At 39.2% G+C, this 16,785-nt stretch overlaps 1 protein-coding gene and 3 non-coding genes across 4 annotated transcripts; all 4 read right to left on the reverse strand.

Moving 5' to 3' along the window:
- Positions 1–457: 457 nt before the first annotated feature.
- On the reverse strand, positions 458–619 carry LOC121225702 (U1 spliceosomal RNA). The gene has a single exon (XR_005923567.1). It is a non-coding gene; the product is annotated as a U1 spliceosomal RNA (small nuclear RNA).
- Positions 620–3,083: 2,464 nt separating this feature from the next.
- On the reverse strand, positions 3,084–3,245 carry LOC121226208 (U1 spliceosomal RNA). Its single transcript, XR_005924073.1, has one exon. It is a non-coding gene; the product is annotated as a U1 spliceosomal RNA (small nuclear RNA).
- A 10,526-nt stretch (positions 3,246–13,771) lies between these two features.
- LOC121227759 (U1 spliceosomal RNA) lies at positions 13,772–13,933 on the reverse strand. The gene has a single exon (XR_005925282.1). It is a non-coding gene; the product is annotated as a U1 spliceosomal RNA (small nuclear RNA).
- Positions 13,934–14,443: 510 nt separating this feature from the next.
- LOC107927881 (auxin-responsive protein SAUR21) lies at positions 14,444–14,761 on the reverse strand. Its single transcript, XM_016859003.1, has one exon. It carries the CDS (start codon positions 14,759–14,761, stop codon positions 14,444–14,446), a length of 318 nt encoding a protein of 105 aa, XP_016714492.1.
- Positions 14,762–16,785: the final 2,024 nt, after the last annotated feature.

A 16,785-nucleotide genomic window follows, 5' to 3' on the forward strand; every position in this document is an offset into this window, starting at 1 on the left:
AACTCTGATCACAAGTCTGCGAGCTCATCAAAACTACGATCTCACTCAAGATTGCAAGCTTTCCAAATCTGCGAACTCATCAAAATTGTGAAGTATCTAAAAATGCGAGCCTATATATGCGAACCCTTACTCTACAAGATGTCAACTTGCACTGAAACAGTGATAATTCCCCTAATTCCCCTAATAAGACATTTTTAGTTGCTGGTTAGACTAAAATGGAAACAAGTTGTATGAAAAGATTAAGTCAAATTGTAATTATTTTATTATTATTTTTTTTAACTTAATTAATCTCCCTTGTAAACATTGTATCTTTTTTAAGTAATGAAACACTTGATAACAAGTTAATTTTTTCCATTTTTGATTTTTTCTTATTAACTGAAGATCATAATTTTATAAGCTACGGCATCTGATAATCTTATTGAGAGTTATCAACTGAAAAAAAACTAACTGAAATTGAACAGGGGCCGCGCGAACGCAGGCCCCCACTGCCACAAATTATGACGTAGGCTCTCCTACTTAGAGGAGACCTTAGGCAAGCGCCCTTCCCAAGTGCAATGGAAGTCGCTTACCTAGGACATGAGCCTTGTTGATCACCAATCGACCCCGTCCAGGTAAGTATTTTGCAGCGTAGCTAGCTGCTTCATATTTATATGGCCTTGCTTGTGTTCCCCTCTGGCGTCGTTTGGATGTGGGATTAGTGCTTCTTATTTATAACGCAATAAAACAAACTGGTTGCGAATTACTACAGTCTACAAACGGGTTGCAAATCAGGCAACAAAACAAACGCCAAGGGAATACTATTTTGGGTAAAATTGTGATTGTTAATCCTTTTCTGACATGAAAATTAACATGTTATTTTCTCTGTTATCACATTCATGAAAATATTTTTATATGGTGTCAGTGTGCAAGATTTTTGTGTACAATTCATTAATATTCCATAACAGAAAACAGCTTCAATCGCATTGAAATGAATCTCAGAGAGCTGAAACAGAGAGGGTTTCAATTTTTCCTTCAAAATTTTCAAGGCATTCATTCGAAGATGGAACTCTCAGAATTGTTGCTTTCAAACGGAACCCAAACAGGAACCAAAATTTTGGACCCTTCAAACTCATTTACAGTTCTCAGTACTATACACTTACAGTGGAAGATCAGACTGAAAAAAGTAACGAATGAAAACCCCATGTTTTGTAAGCAAAGATCGTTCTTCCAATAGTAAGGAAGGTGTTTTTACCTTTTTGGTTATGGTCTTTGGTTATTGTATCAATTTGCATGCATGAAAACTATCAACATGAAGTACTTTTGTCCTAGTAAATGCAAAAATTATCAGCCTTTTCCCAGCTCCACACAGCACCAATCAGAATTTACAACTTTATATGTTTAAATCGTGTTTTAACTGTGCATATTTTAAAACTAATGGTGGAGAGGTAAAAGTTTAACCTGCAGGCATTTCACTAGCTGACTTTGTTTTTCTATGGAGATCTTCCTCTGAAAGTTTCGACTTTTGGATAAAACTTGTATTTCCTTTACGAGTAACAGTTACATGTTGACACCGTTAGGGACCAAACAGTTAGAAGTTCGATGATGGCAATGGTACTTTTGTCTTCTACGGAACATGTTTAATTATCAAGCAGGCGACTTTTTGATACATTGCAAGAAAAAGACTACTCCTATTCCCTATCATTTTCTGCGACAATTTGCTTCATAAATTTGATCATCTAAAATGAGTAGATTCAGTGCTTTTTTTGCAATGAGACCTCTCTGATGTCATGTCCCTACTACTGTTGGATAATATCTAATAGTTGGGACTTGACTTATCAGAGATGTCCCAACGGTCATAGTATAATAGACAAAGTCCTTTAAGCTTACACTTCACCGCCATGCATAAAACTTGAAGACACTTCAATCCCATTCAGCATTCAAAATCTATATGCAAATGTAAACACAATAGTCTAACCTGAATAGTCAATATATTCTATTCAAAGCTTTGTCTCAAAATCAAGAAACTCAATGATAGTCCTAAATGTAACTGATATAATTGCAGAAGTTTGAAACGTATAGGTTTATTTTAGCTCAACTAGCTAAACTAATCATCCATAATCTCGGCTCCTAATGAAACGAAAGTGACTGGACGTTGAAGAACTATTGCAAAAGTTAAGCAAATGTTGAAAGGCTGTGAGCAATAGACAATTGGATGGGACCGAGAAACATTGCAAGTTTGCAACAACCAAGCTAGTTTAGTACGTAGGGGGAACAACCCTGCGAACTTTAAGTCTAAGTTCAATGCTTTGGTACTTGGTGAAAACAATTCATCAACATTAACTCAAGACAGTGTATGTCTTTGATGTCAAAAATGCTTTGTAATTCAAAACAAAGGGGTCAAATAATTCATATTTCAGGCATGGTTTCACAAGTTATACATTGCATTTCCTTAAGTTTCTTTGGAAAGGTAGGACAGATTGCTTGGTAATAGACAAAACAGAACCATGTGATACTTAACTATCCTATCCAATTTTAAGGATATATATAGGTTTGGGTACTAGAGATGCCATTTAACTCAAGTTTAGTTTCAGTCTTAGTTAAGCTTTTCTATCACTCCTACCCTAAGATGTGTAGAGTTGGGTTAGCTCAGGCCAAGAGAATGTGCCACCGAAGCGTTTCATCGAGGATTCGGGATTTGCTGGGGATGAAAAATGTTCCAGAAGGCCACATTGCAGTATATGTAGGGGAAACCAACAAGAGCAGATTCATGATTCCTATATCTTACTTGAACCATCCTCTATTTGAAGGCCTATTAAATCTGGCTGAAGAAGAATTCGGATTCAACTATCCGACAGGCAGTCTCACAATTCCGTGCAGCAAAGGATATTTCATCAGCCTTACAAGATTGTTAAAGTTTTCGTAGATGGTAGCTAAAGTTATGTGCCATAACAATGATGCAGCAACCTATATAATCCAAACGGAATATTAAATTCAAGAATGATACAAATTCTTCATTTCTGTAACTTATGTATTTTCAAGAACTGGTTTTAACATTAAAGAATAATATTGTCGTCAATATAAAGAAAACCATTCACTGTCATTGGAAAGGGGCCGCGCGAACGCAGGACCCCACTGCCACAAATTATGACGTAGGTTCTCCTACTTTGAGGAGACCTTAAGCAAGTGCCCTTCCCAAGTGCAATGGAAGTCGCTTGCCTAGGACATGGGTCTTGCTGATCACCCATCGACCCCGTCCAGGTAAGTATGTTACAACGTAGCTAGCTGCATTTTATTTATAAGTATTTGCTTGAGTTCCTTTCGTGTTTTCTTTCCATGAGGGATTTGTGCTTCTTATTTATAAGGCTAAGGGACTAGTTGAATTTCTCATTTTCACTGGCTACAAATGCAAATCAGGCAACAAAACAAACGCAAGGAAATACTATTTTGGGTAAATTTGTGGTTGTAAATCCTTTGCTGACATGAATATTAACATTTTATTTTCTCTGGTTTCACAGTAAAGAAAATATGTGTATATTTTCCGAGTAGAATTCTCAGTACCATATAGTTACAGTGGAAGATCAAACTGAAAAAATAAAACAAATGAAAGCCCCACGTAGGTTACTCCTTGAATCAAGCATGGTTCATACGAGAAGTAAGGTTGATGAATTCATCTTCAGCACAAGGAACCATGAGACCACCTAATGGATGATCAAACCCAAACTCTTGTTCAGCCTAATTCAACAAGACCTGGAACAAAGGATGCTTCAAGTATGATATTGGGACCACGAATCTCTTCTTCTTCTCTTCGTCTCCCACATAAACAGCGAAATGGCCTTTCTGGACGCTTACAGCACTCGGTGTTTGGTAAGAGCATTGGTGCTTAGAAAGTGACCATCTTCGCATAGTTTGCTTTGCATGAAGCATCATCTCTGGCAACCGAATCCCCATTCTATTTGATCGACTGATAAGGAATTTTTTGAAGAGTATTGTAATCAAAGATAGTTCTTTTTTTACCTTTGTCTTTTTTTACCTTTGTGGTCTTGGCCTTTGGGTGTGTATATATAGAGGAGACAGCTTACAAACATCATTTATCAGTTTGCATGCATGAAAATATCATGTACTTTGTCTCAGGGGTAGTAAGTTGTAATAATATCAAAACTAGGGGCCTCAAAGGGAACCCCCCCCTAAAGCTACTAAATTTAGAATATCCGTCCACCGATTTTCGTATCCATATATCTCTGTTGTTTTAGTTGCATGTTCCTTTATGTCAGTGTCTCTCAGTTATGGGGTTTGTTCCCTTTAGATCCGGTAATTCATGCAACAAGATCACGATTCTTTCTTTATTTCTTTTCTCTTTCCTATAATGATTGCCTTTCAACTTGACCTCTTTTTGTTCTTTGAATGGCAGTGGCCTGCTCTGGGAGTGAGCTTGTATGGACAAGATGAAGCAAGTGGCATGTACTGCAACTGGGCAAGAAAATAGATAGGGTGAAACAAAACCTTGTGAATTATGTATATGCTGATAAAAATTGATGTTTCCTTTGCAAATAACAGTTGATGCCGGTACAGTTGAAAAGTATATATATATGTATATAAGTAATGAATTTGTAGTATGATTGGCATCGTATATTCCAAAGTACGGCCCTCAGTTTTTAAGTGTTAACCTGCTTTGCGAGTGAGCTTGTATGGACATGATGAAGCAAGTGACATTTACTGCAACTACCAACTTTCTTTTCTATGGAAAAATTGGTTTTCAATTACATCTTTCTCAGAAAGTTCCAACTTTTGGATAAAAACTAATGTTAACTTTACGAGTAACAGTTGATCTTGGCACCATTAGGGACCAGACACTCACTTTTGTCTTCTATGGAACAAGTTTCATTATCCAGTAAGGCCATTTTGTTCCAGAGCATAAATCTTGAGTTCAGATTCAGAAGGGACAATCAACAACGTGGCAACATACCATATAATAGAACAGACTACTCCTAGGTCCTATCATTTTCTGTGATAAAATCATTTTTTGAGCACCACAATCAGCTCCTTCCTTACTTTACAAATATGGAAAGGAAATTAGTTGCAGACAAGAAGGAGCTGATAGAAGATACTTTATAAATATTGGTTAGGAATTGAAGTGATGCATCCATAAAAAGGTACCAAGAACCAATCAAGTTAGATTTAGTTCTTTTCTCTGCAATAATATCATGTCATTTCCTGTTGAAAGCTGGACTGCAATGCAACATGGAGCCAGAAGCATGCTACTGTCGAGACCAGCAGCTATCAAGCTCAACTCATTTTGCTTGATGCGCACGAATGGTTTTTGGACCAAATGAAGCAACTGACATTGCTGTTTTGTTTTGATGTAATTTAGTTCAGTTTGATTGTAACTAGCTTTAATAGTTAGTAGGATTAAGTTAGTGATTAGATAGCTGATGTAAAAGCTGATATGGCAGCTCATTTTGTATTTGACTTTAACTTACATTGGTTGTAAATTAGTGGAGGCAGTTAGATTAGTAGGTAACTATCAAATGAACAAATTGTAACTCTTTTTATTTCAAATTTTGAATGAAAAATGTAATGTTCAGTTACAATTCTTGCTGTACATTCAAGTTTCTTGCTTGCTGCTCTGCTTGTTGTTTTTTCTGCTTCGATTACTCTTGCTTCTGCTTGCAAATCTCTTTGTTGCTGCTGCCTTTGTTCCAACAAATGGTATCATGAGCCCGAGTCTTTGAGGGGCCTTTGCTTGCATTCTGTTGATTTCAATTTAAAATCTACAGCAAAGCTTAAAACTAAAAAGGATCGAAGCACTTAAACTCAGTCTAGCAAGATGAGTTTCACTCCACCACCTCCACCAGTGTTCACTGGAGAAAACTATCGTATTTGGATAGTTAAAATGAAGACTTATCTTCAGGCACACGATCTTTGGAGTGTGATTGAGAATGATGCTGAACCACCTCCATTGAGAGCCAATCCCACCATTGCACAGATGAGGCAGCATGCTGAGGAGCGAGCCAAGAAGCATAAGGCTATGACCTGCTTGCAAAATGGAGTCTCTGATGTGATATTCACTCGCATCATGGCCTGTGACTCACCAAAACAGGCCTGGGAGAAGCTGAAGGAGGAGTTCATGGGGACTGACAAGACAAGGCAACAGCAAGTGATCAACCTCAGGAGAGATTTTAAAAATTTGAGGATGAAGGAGTCTGAGACCATCAAGCAGTACTCAGACAGGATAATGGCCATTGTCAACAGCATTAGGCTCCTGGGAGTGGACTTCACAGAGAGCAGAGTTGTTGAAAAGGTTATTACAACTCTCCCTGAGAAATTTGAGTCTAAAATCTCTTCACTTGAGGACTCGAGGGACTTATCAGCCATTTCATTGTCTGAGCTGATAAACTCCCTGTATGCACTTGAGCAAAGGAGGGCAAATAGGCAGGAGGAGAATCCTGAAGCTACTTTCCAGGCTAAAGCCAGTGAAGGCTCAAGCATGAGTGCAAAAGGCAAGAAGCCTTGGCACAATAAAAAGGCCAAGTCAGGAAGAGATGAAGCAAAAAGGGTGTTTCCACCATGTGTTCACTGCAAGAAGACAACACATTCAGAAAAATATTGCTGGTTTAGGCCAGATATTCAGTGCAGAAAGTGCAAGTAGTTTGGTCATGTAGAGAAGGTGTGCAAAGGCAAACCAAGGGAGGCTGCTCTACAGCAAGCTAGACCAGCTGAGGACATGCAAGCTTAGGAGGAGCATGTGTTTACAGCAACCTGTTTTGTTGGCACAACAAAAACCAGCAATGATTGGCTACTAGACAGTGGCTGCTCACACCATATGGCAGCAGATGAGAAGTTGTTCAAGGGCTTAGACAGAAGCTTCCACTCTAGGATCAGAATTGGAGATGGCAAGCTGATTGAGGCTAAGGGCAAGGGCAGTGTGCTGGTTAGCACTGGTTCAGGTAACAAGCTGATCTCAGATGTGCTTTTTGTACTTAACTTAGACCAGAATTTGCTTAGTGTAGGCCAATTAGTCGAAAAGGGCTATACATTGGTTTTTAAGGATGGTTGCTATACTGTTCAAGACATGAATGGTCTAGAGTTAATCTCAGTCTCCATGACCGATAGATGCTTCATGCTGGATGTTAGCCAAGTAGAAAGAAAGGCATACACCAGCCTTGCTGACAGCACTGACTTGTGGCATAGGAGACTAGGCCATGCCAATTTCAGATCGCTTGATCTGCTACATAGGCTGAATTTGGTTGATTGCATTTCAAAAGTTGAGGTTAGTGGGAATGTTTGTGAGGTTTGTCAGCTTGGTAAGCAGGCTAGACTGCATTTTTCTGCTGACAGTGCTTGGAGAGCTCAAAATAAGCTCGAATTGGTGCACTCTGATGTTTGTGGTCCTATGAGAACACCTTCAATCAGTGAGAACAGGTACTTTGCCCTGTTTATAGATGATTTGACAAGGTTGTGCTGGGTCTACTTCTTGAGGCAAAAGTCAGAAGTGTTTGAAGCCTTCTGTAAATTCAAGGCTTATGCTGAAAATCAGTCAGGCTGCAAAATTAGAGCTTTGAGGACTGATAATGGCTCTGAATATGTGTCTGAGAGATTTCAAAAGCTTTGTGACAGTGATGGGATTCATCATCAGCTCACAACAGTCTATACTCCTCAACAGAATGGAGTCTGTGAGAGGAAGAATAGGACTGTGCTGAACATGGCCAGGTGCCTCTTGTTTCAAGGCAAGCTTCCAAGTCAGTTTTGGGCTGAGGCAGTTAACACCTCAGTGTATCTGCTCAATAGACTGCCAACTAGAGCAGTCAAGGATAAGACTCCTTATGAGGCTTGGCATAGAGTTAAACCTGTAGTAACACACTTGAAAGTGTTTGGTTGTGTGTGTTATGCTCTTGTTCCAGTGGAAAAGAGAACCAAGCTCGAGAGCAGGGCCACTCCAGAAATCTTTGTTGGCTATAGCAGCAACAAGAAGGGCTATAGAGTTTATGATCCTATAGCAAAGAAAGTCTTAGTCAGCAGGGATGTAAAATTTGATGAAGAAAAGGTGTGGAATTGGAATAGTGCTGAAGCTAACATGTTTGAAATGGATCAGTTGGACTTGGTTGCTGAGCCTACAGAAGATGGACCAAGTGAAGATGCTGTAGATGACACACCAGTGAGGGGCACCAGAACTTTGGCTGATGTCTATCAGAGGTGCAATGTTGCTGTGATTGAGCCTTCAGACTTTGAAGAGGCTACCAAGGACAGAAGCTGGATGGAAGCTATGGAAGCTGAGTTGGAAATGATCAATAAAAATGAAACATGGGAGTTGGTGAGCAGACCAGAAAATAAGAAGGTTATTGGGGTTAAATAGGTGTACCGGACCAAGTACAATGCTGATGGCTCACTGAACAAACACAAGGCCAGGCTTGTGGTGAAGGGTTACAGTCAGTAGTATGGTGTGGACTTCTTGGAGACTTTTGCTCCAGTGGCAAGACTAGACACAATCAAGCTACCGTTTGCTTTAGCAGCTCAAAAGCAGTGGAAAGTTCACCAATTGGATGTCAAATCTGCATTCCTGAATGGTTTTCTCAAGGAGGAGATCTTCATTGAGCAACCTAAAGGTTTTGAAGTTGCTGGACATGAAGACAAAGTGTACAAGTTAAGAAAGGCTCTCTATGGCCTGAAACAGGCACCAAGGGCCTGGTATGACAGAGTTGATGCTTATCTGACCAAGCTTGGATTTGTGAAGAGCCTTAGTGAACCTACTCTGTATGTTAAGAGGTCAGAATTTGAAACCTTGTTGATTGTCTCCTTGTATGTGGATGACTTGTTAGTGACAGGGAGCAAAGTTGAGCTCATTGATGAGTTCAAGATTCAAATGCAGCAAGTGTTTGAGATGACAGATTTAGGGGTCATGACTTACTTCCTTGGCATGGAAGTTCACCAGTCCGATCGAGGCATCTTCATCAGCCAACAAACATTTGCCTTGAAGATTCTTGGCAAATTTTGCATGCAAAATTGTAAAGCAGTAAGTACACCAGTGGCACAGGGTGAAAAATTAACCAGCAATGGTGATCAGCAAAGGGTTAATGAAAGGCATTATCGAAGCCTGGTTGGTTGTCTGTTGTATCTAACAGCAACCAGGCCAGACATCATGTTTGGTGTTAGCCTGTTATCGAGATTCATGCATTGTTGCAATGAGGCACATTTGAAAGCTGTAAAAGGGTCCTTAGATACATCAAAGGCACAGCTAACTTTGGTGTAATGTTTGAAAGTGGGAAGGAACTGAAATTAGAAGGTTACTCTGATAGTGATTGGGCAGGATCCCTCGATGACATGAAGAGTACCTCTGGATACTTCTTCACACTTGGATCGGGCATGTTTTGTTGGAGTTCAAATAAGCAACAAACTGTTGCTCAGTCCACAGCTGAAGCAGAGTACATTGCTGCAGCAGGAACAGTTAATCAGGCCATTTGGCTAAGAAAGCTGCTTCATGACCTTAATGAAACTCAAGATGAAGCAACTAAAATTTGGGTGGATAATCAGTCTGCAGTTGCGATAGCCAAGAACCCTGTGTTCCATGGTAAGACTAAGCATTTTAAAATCAAACTGCATTTTGTTAGAGAGGCTGAACAAGCAAAGGAAGTCAGCCTTGTGCATTGCAGCTCAGGGGCACAATTGGCTGACATAATGACCAAGCCTTTAGGGGCTGCTCGATTTGAATCTTTGAGAAGTGCAATTGGAATGTGTTGCATACAGTCCAAGGAGGAGTGTTGAAAGCTGGACTGTAATGCAACATAGAGCCAGAAGCATGCTACTGTCAAGACCAGCAGCTATCAAGCTCAACTCATTTTGCTTGATGCGCACGAATGGTTTTTGGACCAAATGAAGCAACTGACATTTCTGTTTTGTTTTGATGTAATTTAGTTCAGTTTGATTGTAACTAGCTTTAATAGTTAGTAGGATTAAGTTAGTGATTAGATAGCTGATGTAAAAGCTGATATGGTAGCTCATTTTGTATTTGACTTTAACTTACATTGGTTGTAAATTAGTGGAGGCAGTTAGATTAGTAGGTAACTATCAAATGAACAAATTGTAACTCTTTTTATTTCAAATTTTGAATGAAAAATGTAATGTTCAGTTACAATTCTTGCTGTACATTCAAGTTTCTTGCTTGCTGCTCTGCTTGTTGTTTTTTCTGCTTCGATTACTCTTGCTTCTGCTTGCAAATCTCTTTGTTGCTGCTGCCTTTGTTCCAACATTTCCCTACTGTTGGAAAATAACTGTTGAGCATTGGCCTGCAATGCAACATCTAACCAATGATAGAAACTTCAGCAGCTCACCATGCAGACATGCAATGGAGCAGAACTGAATGCAGCAACTAGTTTAGTTTCATTTTGATCATTTTGTTCCTATGTAACTTTGCCTAGTTACCTTGTAATCTTGTGCAAAAGTTAGTAGGATTAGAACTTGATTTGAAATTGATGTAATAGCTGATATGTTAGCTAGATTTTGTATCTAATTTCAATATAGTATTAGTTGAGTATAGGTGGGAGCAGTTACATTATTAGGTAACTGACCATTTGCTATGTAACTTACATATATTTTCAAATTTGTTAAAATGAATGAGATGTTATCCGGTTATAATTTATTCAAACTCTTTTTTTTTCAATTTTAAATTTGCTTTTGGTTCCTTCTTGGCTTTTGTTTTGTTTTGATTTTGCTTAAGTTGTTGCCATTGTTCCAACAAATGGTAATCAGAGCCTAAGTCTTTGAGGGCTTCTGTTGTTGATTGGTTCATTTGAGAAAATAAAAGCACGAGAAGCAAGAGTTTGAAGCTTTTGAGTTTGTTTCAGTAGTATGAGTTTCACACCACCTCCACCTCTAGTGTTTGCTGGTGAGAACTACCATATTTGGGTAGTTAAAATGAAAACATACCTTCAAACACAAGACTTGTGGACTGTAGTTGAGAATGACATCGAACCACCTCCATTGAGGGCTAATCCCACAATTGCTCAAATGAGGCAGCATGCTGAGGAGAGTACAAAGAAGCACAAAGCCTTGGGTTGCTTGCAGAATGGAGAGTCTGATGTAATCTTCACTCAAATTATGGCCTGCAGCACACCTAAGGAAGCATGAGAAAGGCTGAGGGAGGAGTTCATGGGGTCGGATAAAATAAGGCAGCAACAAGTGATTAACTTGAGAAGAGATTTTGAGAACCTGAAAATGAAAGAATCTGAAACCATCAAGCAATATTCAGACAGGATAATGGCAATTGTCAATAGCATAAGGTTACTTGGTGAAGACTTTAGTGGTAGCAGGGTTGTTGAAAAAGTTATCACCACTCTCTCTGAGAGATTTGAGTCTAAAATCTCATCACTTGAGGACTCAAGGAATTTAACAACCATTTCTTTGTCTGAATTGGTGAACTCCCTTTATGCATTGGAGCAGAGCAGGGCCAACAGGCAGGAAGAACATCCTGAAGGAGTCTTCCAAGCAAAGGCCAAAGATAGCTCTAGTTCGAGTCAGAAAGGAAAGAAGCCTTGGCTTGACAAGAGGGAGAAACCAAGAAGAGATGCAAGCAATAGGAGGTTTCATCATGTGTCCATCGAAAGAAGACCACACACTTGGAGAAATATTGCTGGTATAGGCTAGACATCCAATGCAGAAGCCGCAAACAGCTTAGCCATGTTGAGAAAGTGTGTAAGAATAGAAGAATAACTCAAGGTCAGCAGCAAATGCAAGCATAGGCTACTGAAGATCTTCAAGTTTAGGAGGAGCATGTGTTTATAGCCTCTTGCTTTGCATCCTCAAGCAAAGTCAGAAGTGATTGGCTGATGGATAATGGCTGCACACACCACATGGCAGCGGATGAAGGCCTATTTAAAGACCTTGACAAAAACTTTTTTTCAAAAATTAGGATAGGCAATGAGAGTTTGATTGAAGCCAAAGGCAAAGGCAATGTGCTGATCAACACTTGTTCAGGTAACAAAGTAATTTCTGATGTACTTTATGTGCCTGATATAGATCAGAATCTACTTAGTGTTGGACAACTAGTAGAGAAAGGGTATTCACTGATTTTTGAGAATGGTGTTTGTGTTGTTAAGGATACATATGATCAGGAGTTGATCTCAGTAACAATAACTGATAAGTGTTTCATGCTTAACATGAATCAACTTGAAAAGAAGGCCTACACTGGTCTTGTTGACAATACTAGTCTTTGGCATAGGAGATTAGGCCATGTCAACTTTAGATCACTTGATCTGCTACATAAAATGAATATGGTGGATGATATGTCAAGAGTTGAAGTAAAAGATACTGTGTGTGAAGTTTGTCAACTTGGTAAGCAGGCCAGATTGCCTTTTCCAGCTAACATAGCATGGAGGGCTCGAGACAAGCTTGAGCTGGTCCATTCTGATGTCTGTGGACCAATGAAGACTTCTTCTCTGAATGACAGCAAGTATTTTGTGCTGTTTATAGATGATTTGACCAGGTTTTGCTGGGTTTACTTCTTGAAGCAGAAGTCTGAAGTGTTTGAGGCCTTTAGCAAATTTAAGGCACTAGTAGAGAACCAGTCAGGTTGTAAAATTAAAGCCTTAAGAACTGACAATGGCAGTGAGTATTTGTCTGAAAGATTTCAGAAATTGTGTGAGGAATCTGGTATTCATCATCAGTTCACAAATATTTATACTCCTCAACAAAATGGAGTATATGAGAGAAAGAATAGAACAGCACTGAACATGGTCAGATGTCTACTGTTTCAGAGCAAGCTACTAAGCAATATTTAGGCTGAAGCAGTTAATACTTCAGTATATCTTCTTAATAAGCTACCAACTTATGCTATCAAGGATAAGACCCCTTTTGAAGCCTGGCATGGACTCAAGCCAACAGTTTCTCAGCTCAAGGTGTTTGGATGTGTCTATTATGCACACATTCCTATTGAAAAGAGGAACAAACTTGAAAAAAAGGCTGTCCCTGGAATATTTGTTGGCTATAGCAGTACAAAAAAGCGGTACAGGGTGTATGACCCTTCAAAAAAAAGGATTCTGGTGAGCAGAGATATAAAGTTTGATGAAGAGAAAGTTTGGAGCTGGAATGGTGCTAATGCTAAGCTAATTGAGGAAGATTAGTCCAACAACAACTTAGAACCAGCTGAAATCAAGCCAAGAAATGAAGACTTTGATGATCCTCCTGTAAGAGGCACCAGGACTATTTCTGACATCTATCAAAGATGTTGCAATAATTGAACCATCAGATTATGAAAAAGCTGCCAAGGACAAACATTGGAAGAAGGCCGTGGAAGCTGAGCTGGAGATGATCCATAAGAATGAGACTTGGGAACTAGTGGACATCTTAGTTAAGCTTTTCTATCACTCCTACCCTAAGATGTGTAGAGTTGGGTTAGCTCAGGCCAAGCGAATGTGCCACCGAAGCGTTTCATCGATGATTCGGGGTCTGTTGGGAATGAAAATTGTGCCAGAAGGCCACATTGAAATATATGTAGGGGAAACCAGCAGGAGCAGATTCATGATTCCGATATCTTACTTGAACCATCCTCTATTTGAAGGCCTATTAAATCTGGCTGAGGATGAATTCGGATTCAACCATCCGATGAGCGGTCTAACAATTCCGTGCGAACATTTCAGTCTTACAAAAATGATGGCGCAGCAATACATTTATAGTTAAAAAGAATATTAGAGCAATAGGAAGCCATATTCGATACAAGAAAGCTATAAGAGTTCAATTCTGCAACAAACTAAAGCTATGAAGTATATGCTTTATCTTCTGCGGTAAAACTTTCGACTGAAAATAGACAGGGGAAGCGCGGACGCAGGACCCGACTACCACAAATTATGACGTAGGCTCTCCTACTTTAAGGAGACCTTAGACAAGCGCCATTCCCATGTGCTATTGAAGTTGCTTACCTAGGCGATGAGCCTTGTAGATAACCCATCGACCCCGTCCAGATAAGTAAGTTGTACATCAGCTAGCTGCTTCTTATTTGTAAGGCCTTGTTTCTGTTCCGTTCGAGTGTTATTTCTGTGTGGGATTAGTGCTTCAGCATAAATTGACATGGTGGAGTCAAAGTGAAGATTTCTAACTTGGAGAAAATTACCCACAGATTTCCGAGAAATTATACTAGTTGAATTTCTCATTTTCACTGACTACAAATTGATTGCATAAATTGTGCTAGTTAATCCTTTGGTGACATGAAACCTAACATGTTATTTTCTCTGTTATCACAGAAGAAAATATGACTAGATGGTTTGCAAGGTCTCTGGGTATAATTCATTAGCAGAAAAACAGCTTCAATGGCATTGAACTAAATATCAGATAGTAGAAACAGAGAGGCTTTGAAATTTTTCTTCAAAATTTTCACACATTTACAATTCTCAATACTATACACTTAGAGTACAAGATCAAACTGAAAAAAAAAACAAATGAAAACTCCAAGTGGGTTCAATTTCATTATAAGCTCATTGAATCAGGCATGGTTTATACGAGAAGTGAGGTCGATGAATTCATCTTCAGCACAAGGAACTATGAGACCACCCAATGGATGATCAAACCCAAACTCTTGTTCAGCATGATTCAATAAGGCCTGGAACAAAGGGTGCTTCAAGTATGATATTGGGACCACGAATCTCTTCTTCTTTTCTTCGTCTCCCACATAAACAGCGAAATGGCCTTTCTGGACGTTTACAGCACTCGGTGTTTGGTAAGAGCATTGGTGCTTAGAATGTGACCATCTTCGCATGGTTTGCTTTGCATGAAGCATCATCTCAGGCAACCGAATCCCCATTTGAGCAATCGATAAAGGAATTTTTTGAGACTGTAATCAAAGACAGTTCTTTGTGTTTTTTACATTTCTGGTCTTGGTCTTTGGGTGTATATATAGGGATGAGACAAATTACAAAACATCATTTTATCGGTTTGAATGCATGATAACTATCAACATATTGTACTTTTGTCCTAGTGCTAGGAAGTTGTAATAATCAATATTAAAACTTGGGGTCCAAAAGGGGACCACAAAGCTACTAAATTTAGAAGAGCCGTCTAAGCCGCCCACTGATTTTCGTATCCATCTCTGGTTTGTTAGTTGCATGTTCCTTATATCAATGACTCTCAGGTATGGGCTAGTTTCCTCTAGATCGGTTATTCATGCATCAATATTCATGGTTTTTTTTTCTTTTGTTTTTCTTTCTTATAATGATTGCCTTTGAGCTTGTCCACTTCTTGTATTACATATACAGCAGAAACTTTATATTAGGGGCTAGAAATGAATTACAAATTTTCAGGTAGATAATATAATTTTACCATTTTTTTATCTTAAAAGTTTTTGAGGATCAAAAAGAAAATTTTACCAAACTAGGGCCACTGGTAGCCCCTAGTACCACTCCTGTGCATATATGTATTAGCATTGATAGAAACCTAGTAAGCTAATGAATACTTGAAGAGAGATCACAGAGAATAGAAAGATTTGTTCAAAGAATGATATTAATCTTTGCTTATCTTGAACTGTGCCCATATACACGATTATATACACTTGAGAACTCCTCACTATTGTTAACAATTTTACCAGCTTGATAACTGCTTAACTACCTAACTAATCACATTAATCACATGTATAATCTCATACTATAACATTCACCTAGCTTCCTCGAGTGGAACAACCCGAAGAAGATGACGAAACCGAGTAAAAGTCGAAACAGATAATGGTTTAGTTAGGATATCCGCCACTTGGTCACATGCGGGAACTTCGCCAACAATCAACTCACCACTAGCCACCTTTTCATGAACAAAAAACAGATCAAGTTCAACATGTTTGAACTTAGAATGCAAAACTAGGTTAGCTGCAACAGCCACGGCACTAGAATTATCACACCACACTGTCAGAAGATCAACCGAACCGAGGTTTAATTCTGTTAACAGCGAGACCAGCCACGTAACATTACTAGTAGCTGCCGCTAAACTCCGATATTCAGCCTCTGCCGTAGACCGACAAACAACATGTTGTTTCTTAGAACACCAAGAAATAGGTGTATGACCAAAATACACATAATATCCCGTAGTAGACCGACGATCATCGAAATCAAGCCCCCAATTTGCATCAGCATAACCAACCAAAGACAACCTATCAGATATTCGAAAAAGCAAGCCATGAGAAAGAGTACCACATAAATACCGTAAAATTTGTTTTAACACTACTATGTGGAGAGTAGTGGGGGCATGCATGAACTGACACACCCGGTTAACAGCATAAGCAATATCTGGCCGTGTCAAAACAATATACTGAAGAGCTCCAACAATACTACGATATTCAGTTGGATCGGCAAGAGGTTCACCCTCATCCTTAGACAACATAGCAGAGCTTACCAGCGGTGTATGAACACTTTTGGCATTAGTCATAGAACTCAGGGCAAAAAGCTTACGAATGTATTTAAGCTGACATAAATAAAGACTGCCGGAGGAATATCTACTAACTTCAATGCCCAAAAAATAATGGAGCTCGCCCATATCCTTTAGAGCAAACTTATTGTGTAGCTGCTGAACAAAGCAATTATTTCATCAGAGGAACTGCCAGTGATAACAATATCATCCACATAGACAAGAATGTAGAGACTGTGATCAGAGGAAGACCGAACAAACAATGAAGATCCGATTTTGACAACTTAAACCCAACAAAGACAACAAACTGTTTTAACTTGTCAAACCTGGCACAAGGAGCTTGCCGTAAGCCATACAAAGCTTTAGTCAGATGACACACCAACTTTTCACCATTTGGACCAGATTGCACAAATCTAGGAGGTTGCTGCATAAACACAT

Source organism: Gossypium hirsutum, chromosome A03 (assembly GCF_007990345.1).
Source record: "Gossypium hirsutum isolate 1008001.06 chromosome A03, Gossypium_hirsutum_v2.1, whole genome shotgun sequence".
Taxonomy (NCBI): domain Eukaryota; kingdom Viridiplantae; phylum Streptophyta; class Magnoliopsida; order Malvales; family Malvaceae; genus Gossypium; species Gossypium hirsutum.

Excerpts from the sequence above, each read along its gene's own strand:
- LOC107927881 (XM_016859003.1), bottom strand. The coding sequence starts at position 14,761 with ATGGGGATTCGGTTGCCTGAGATGATGCTTCATGCAAAGCAAACCATG.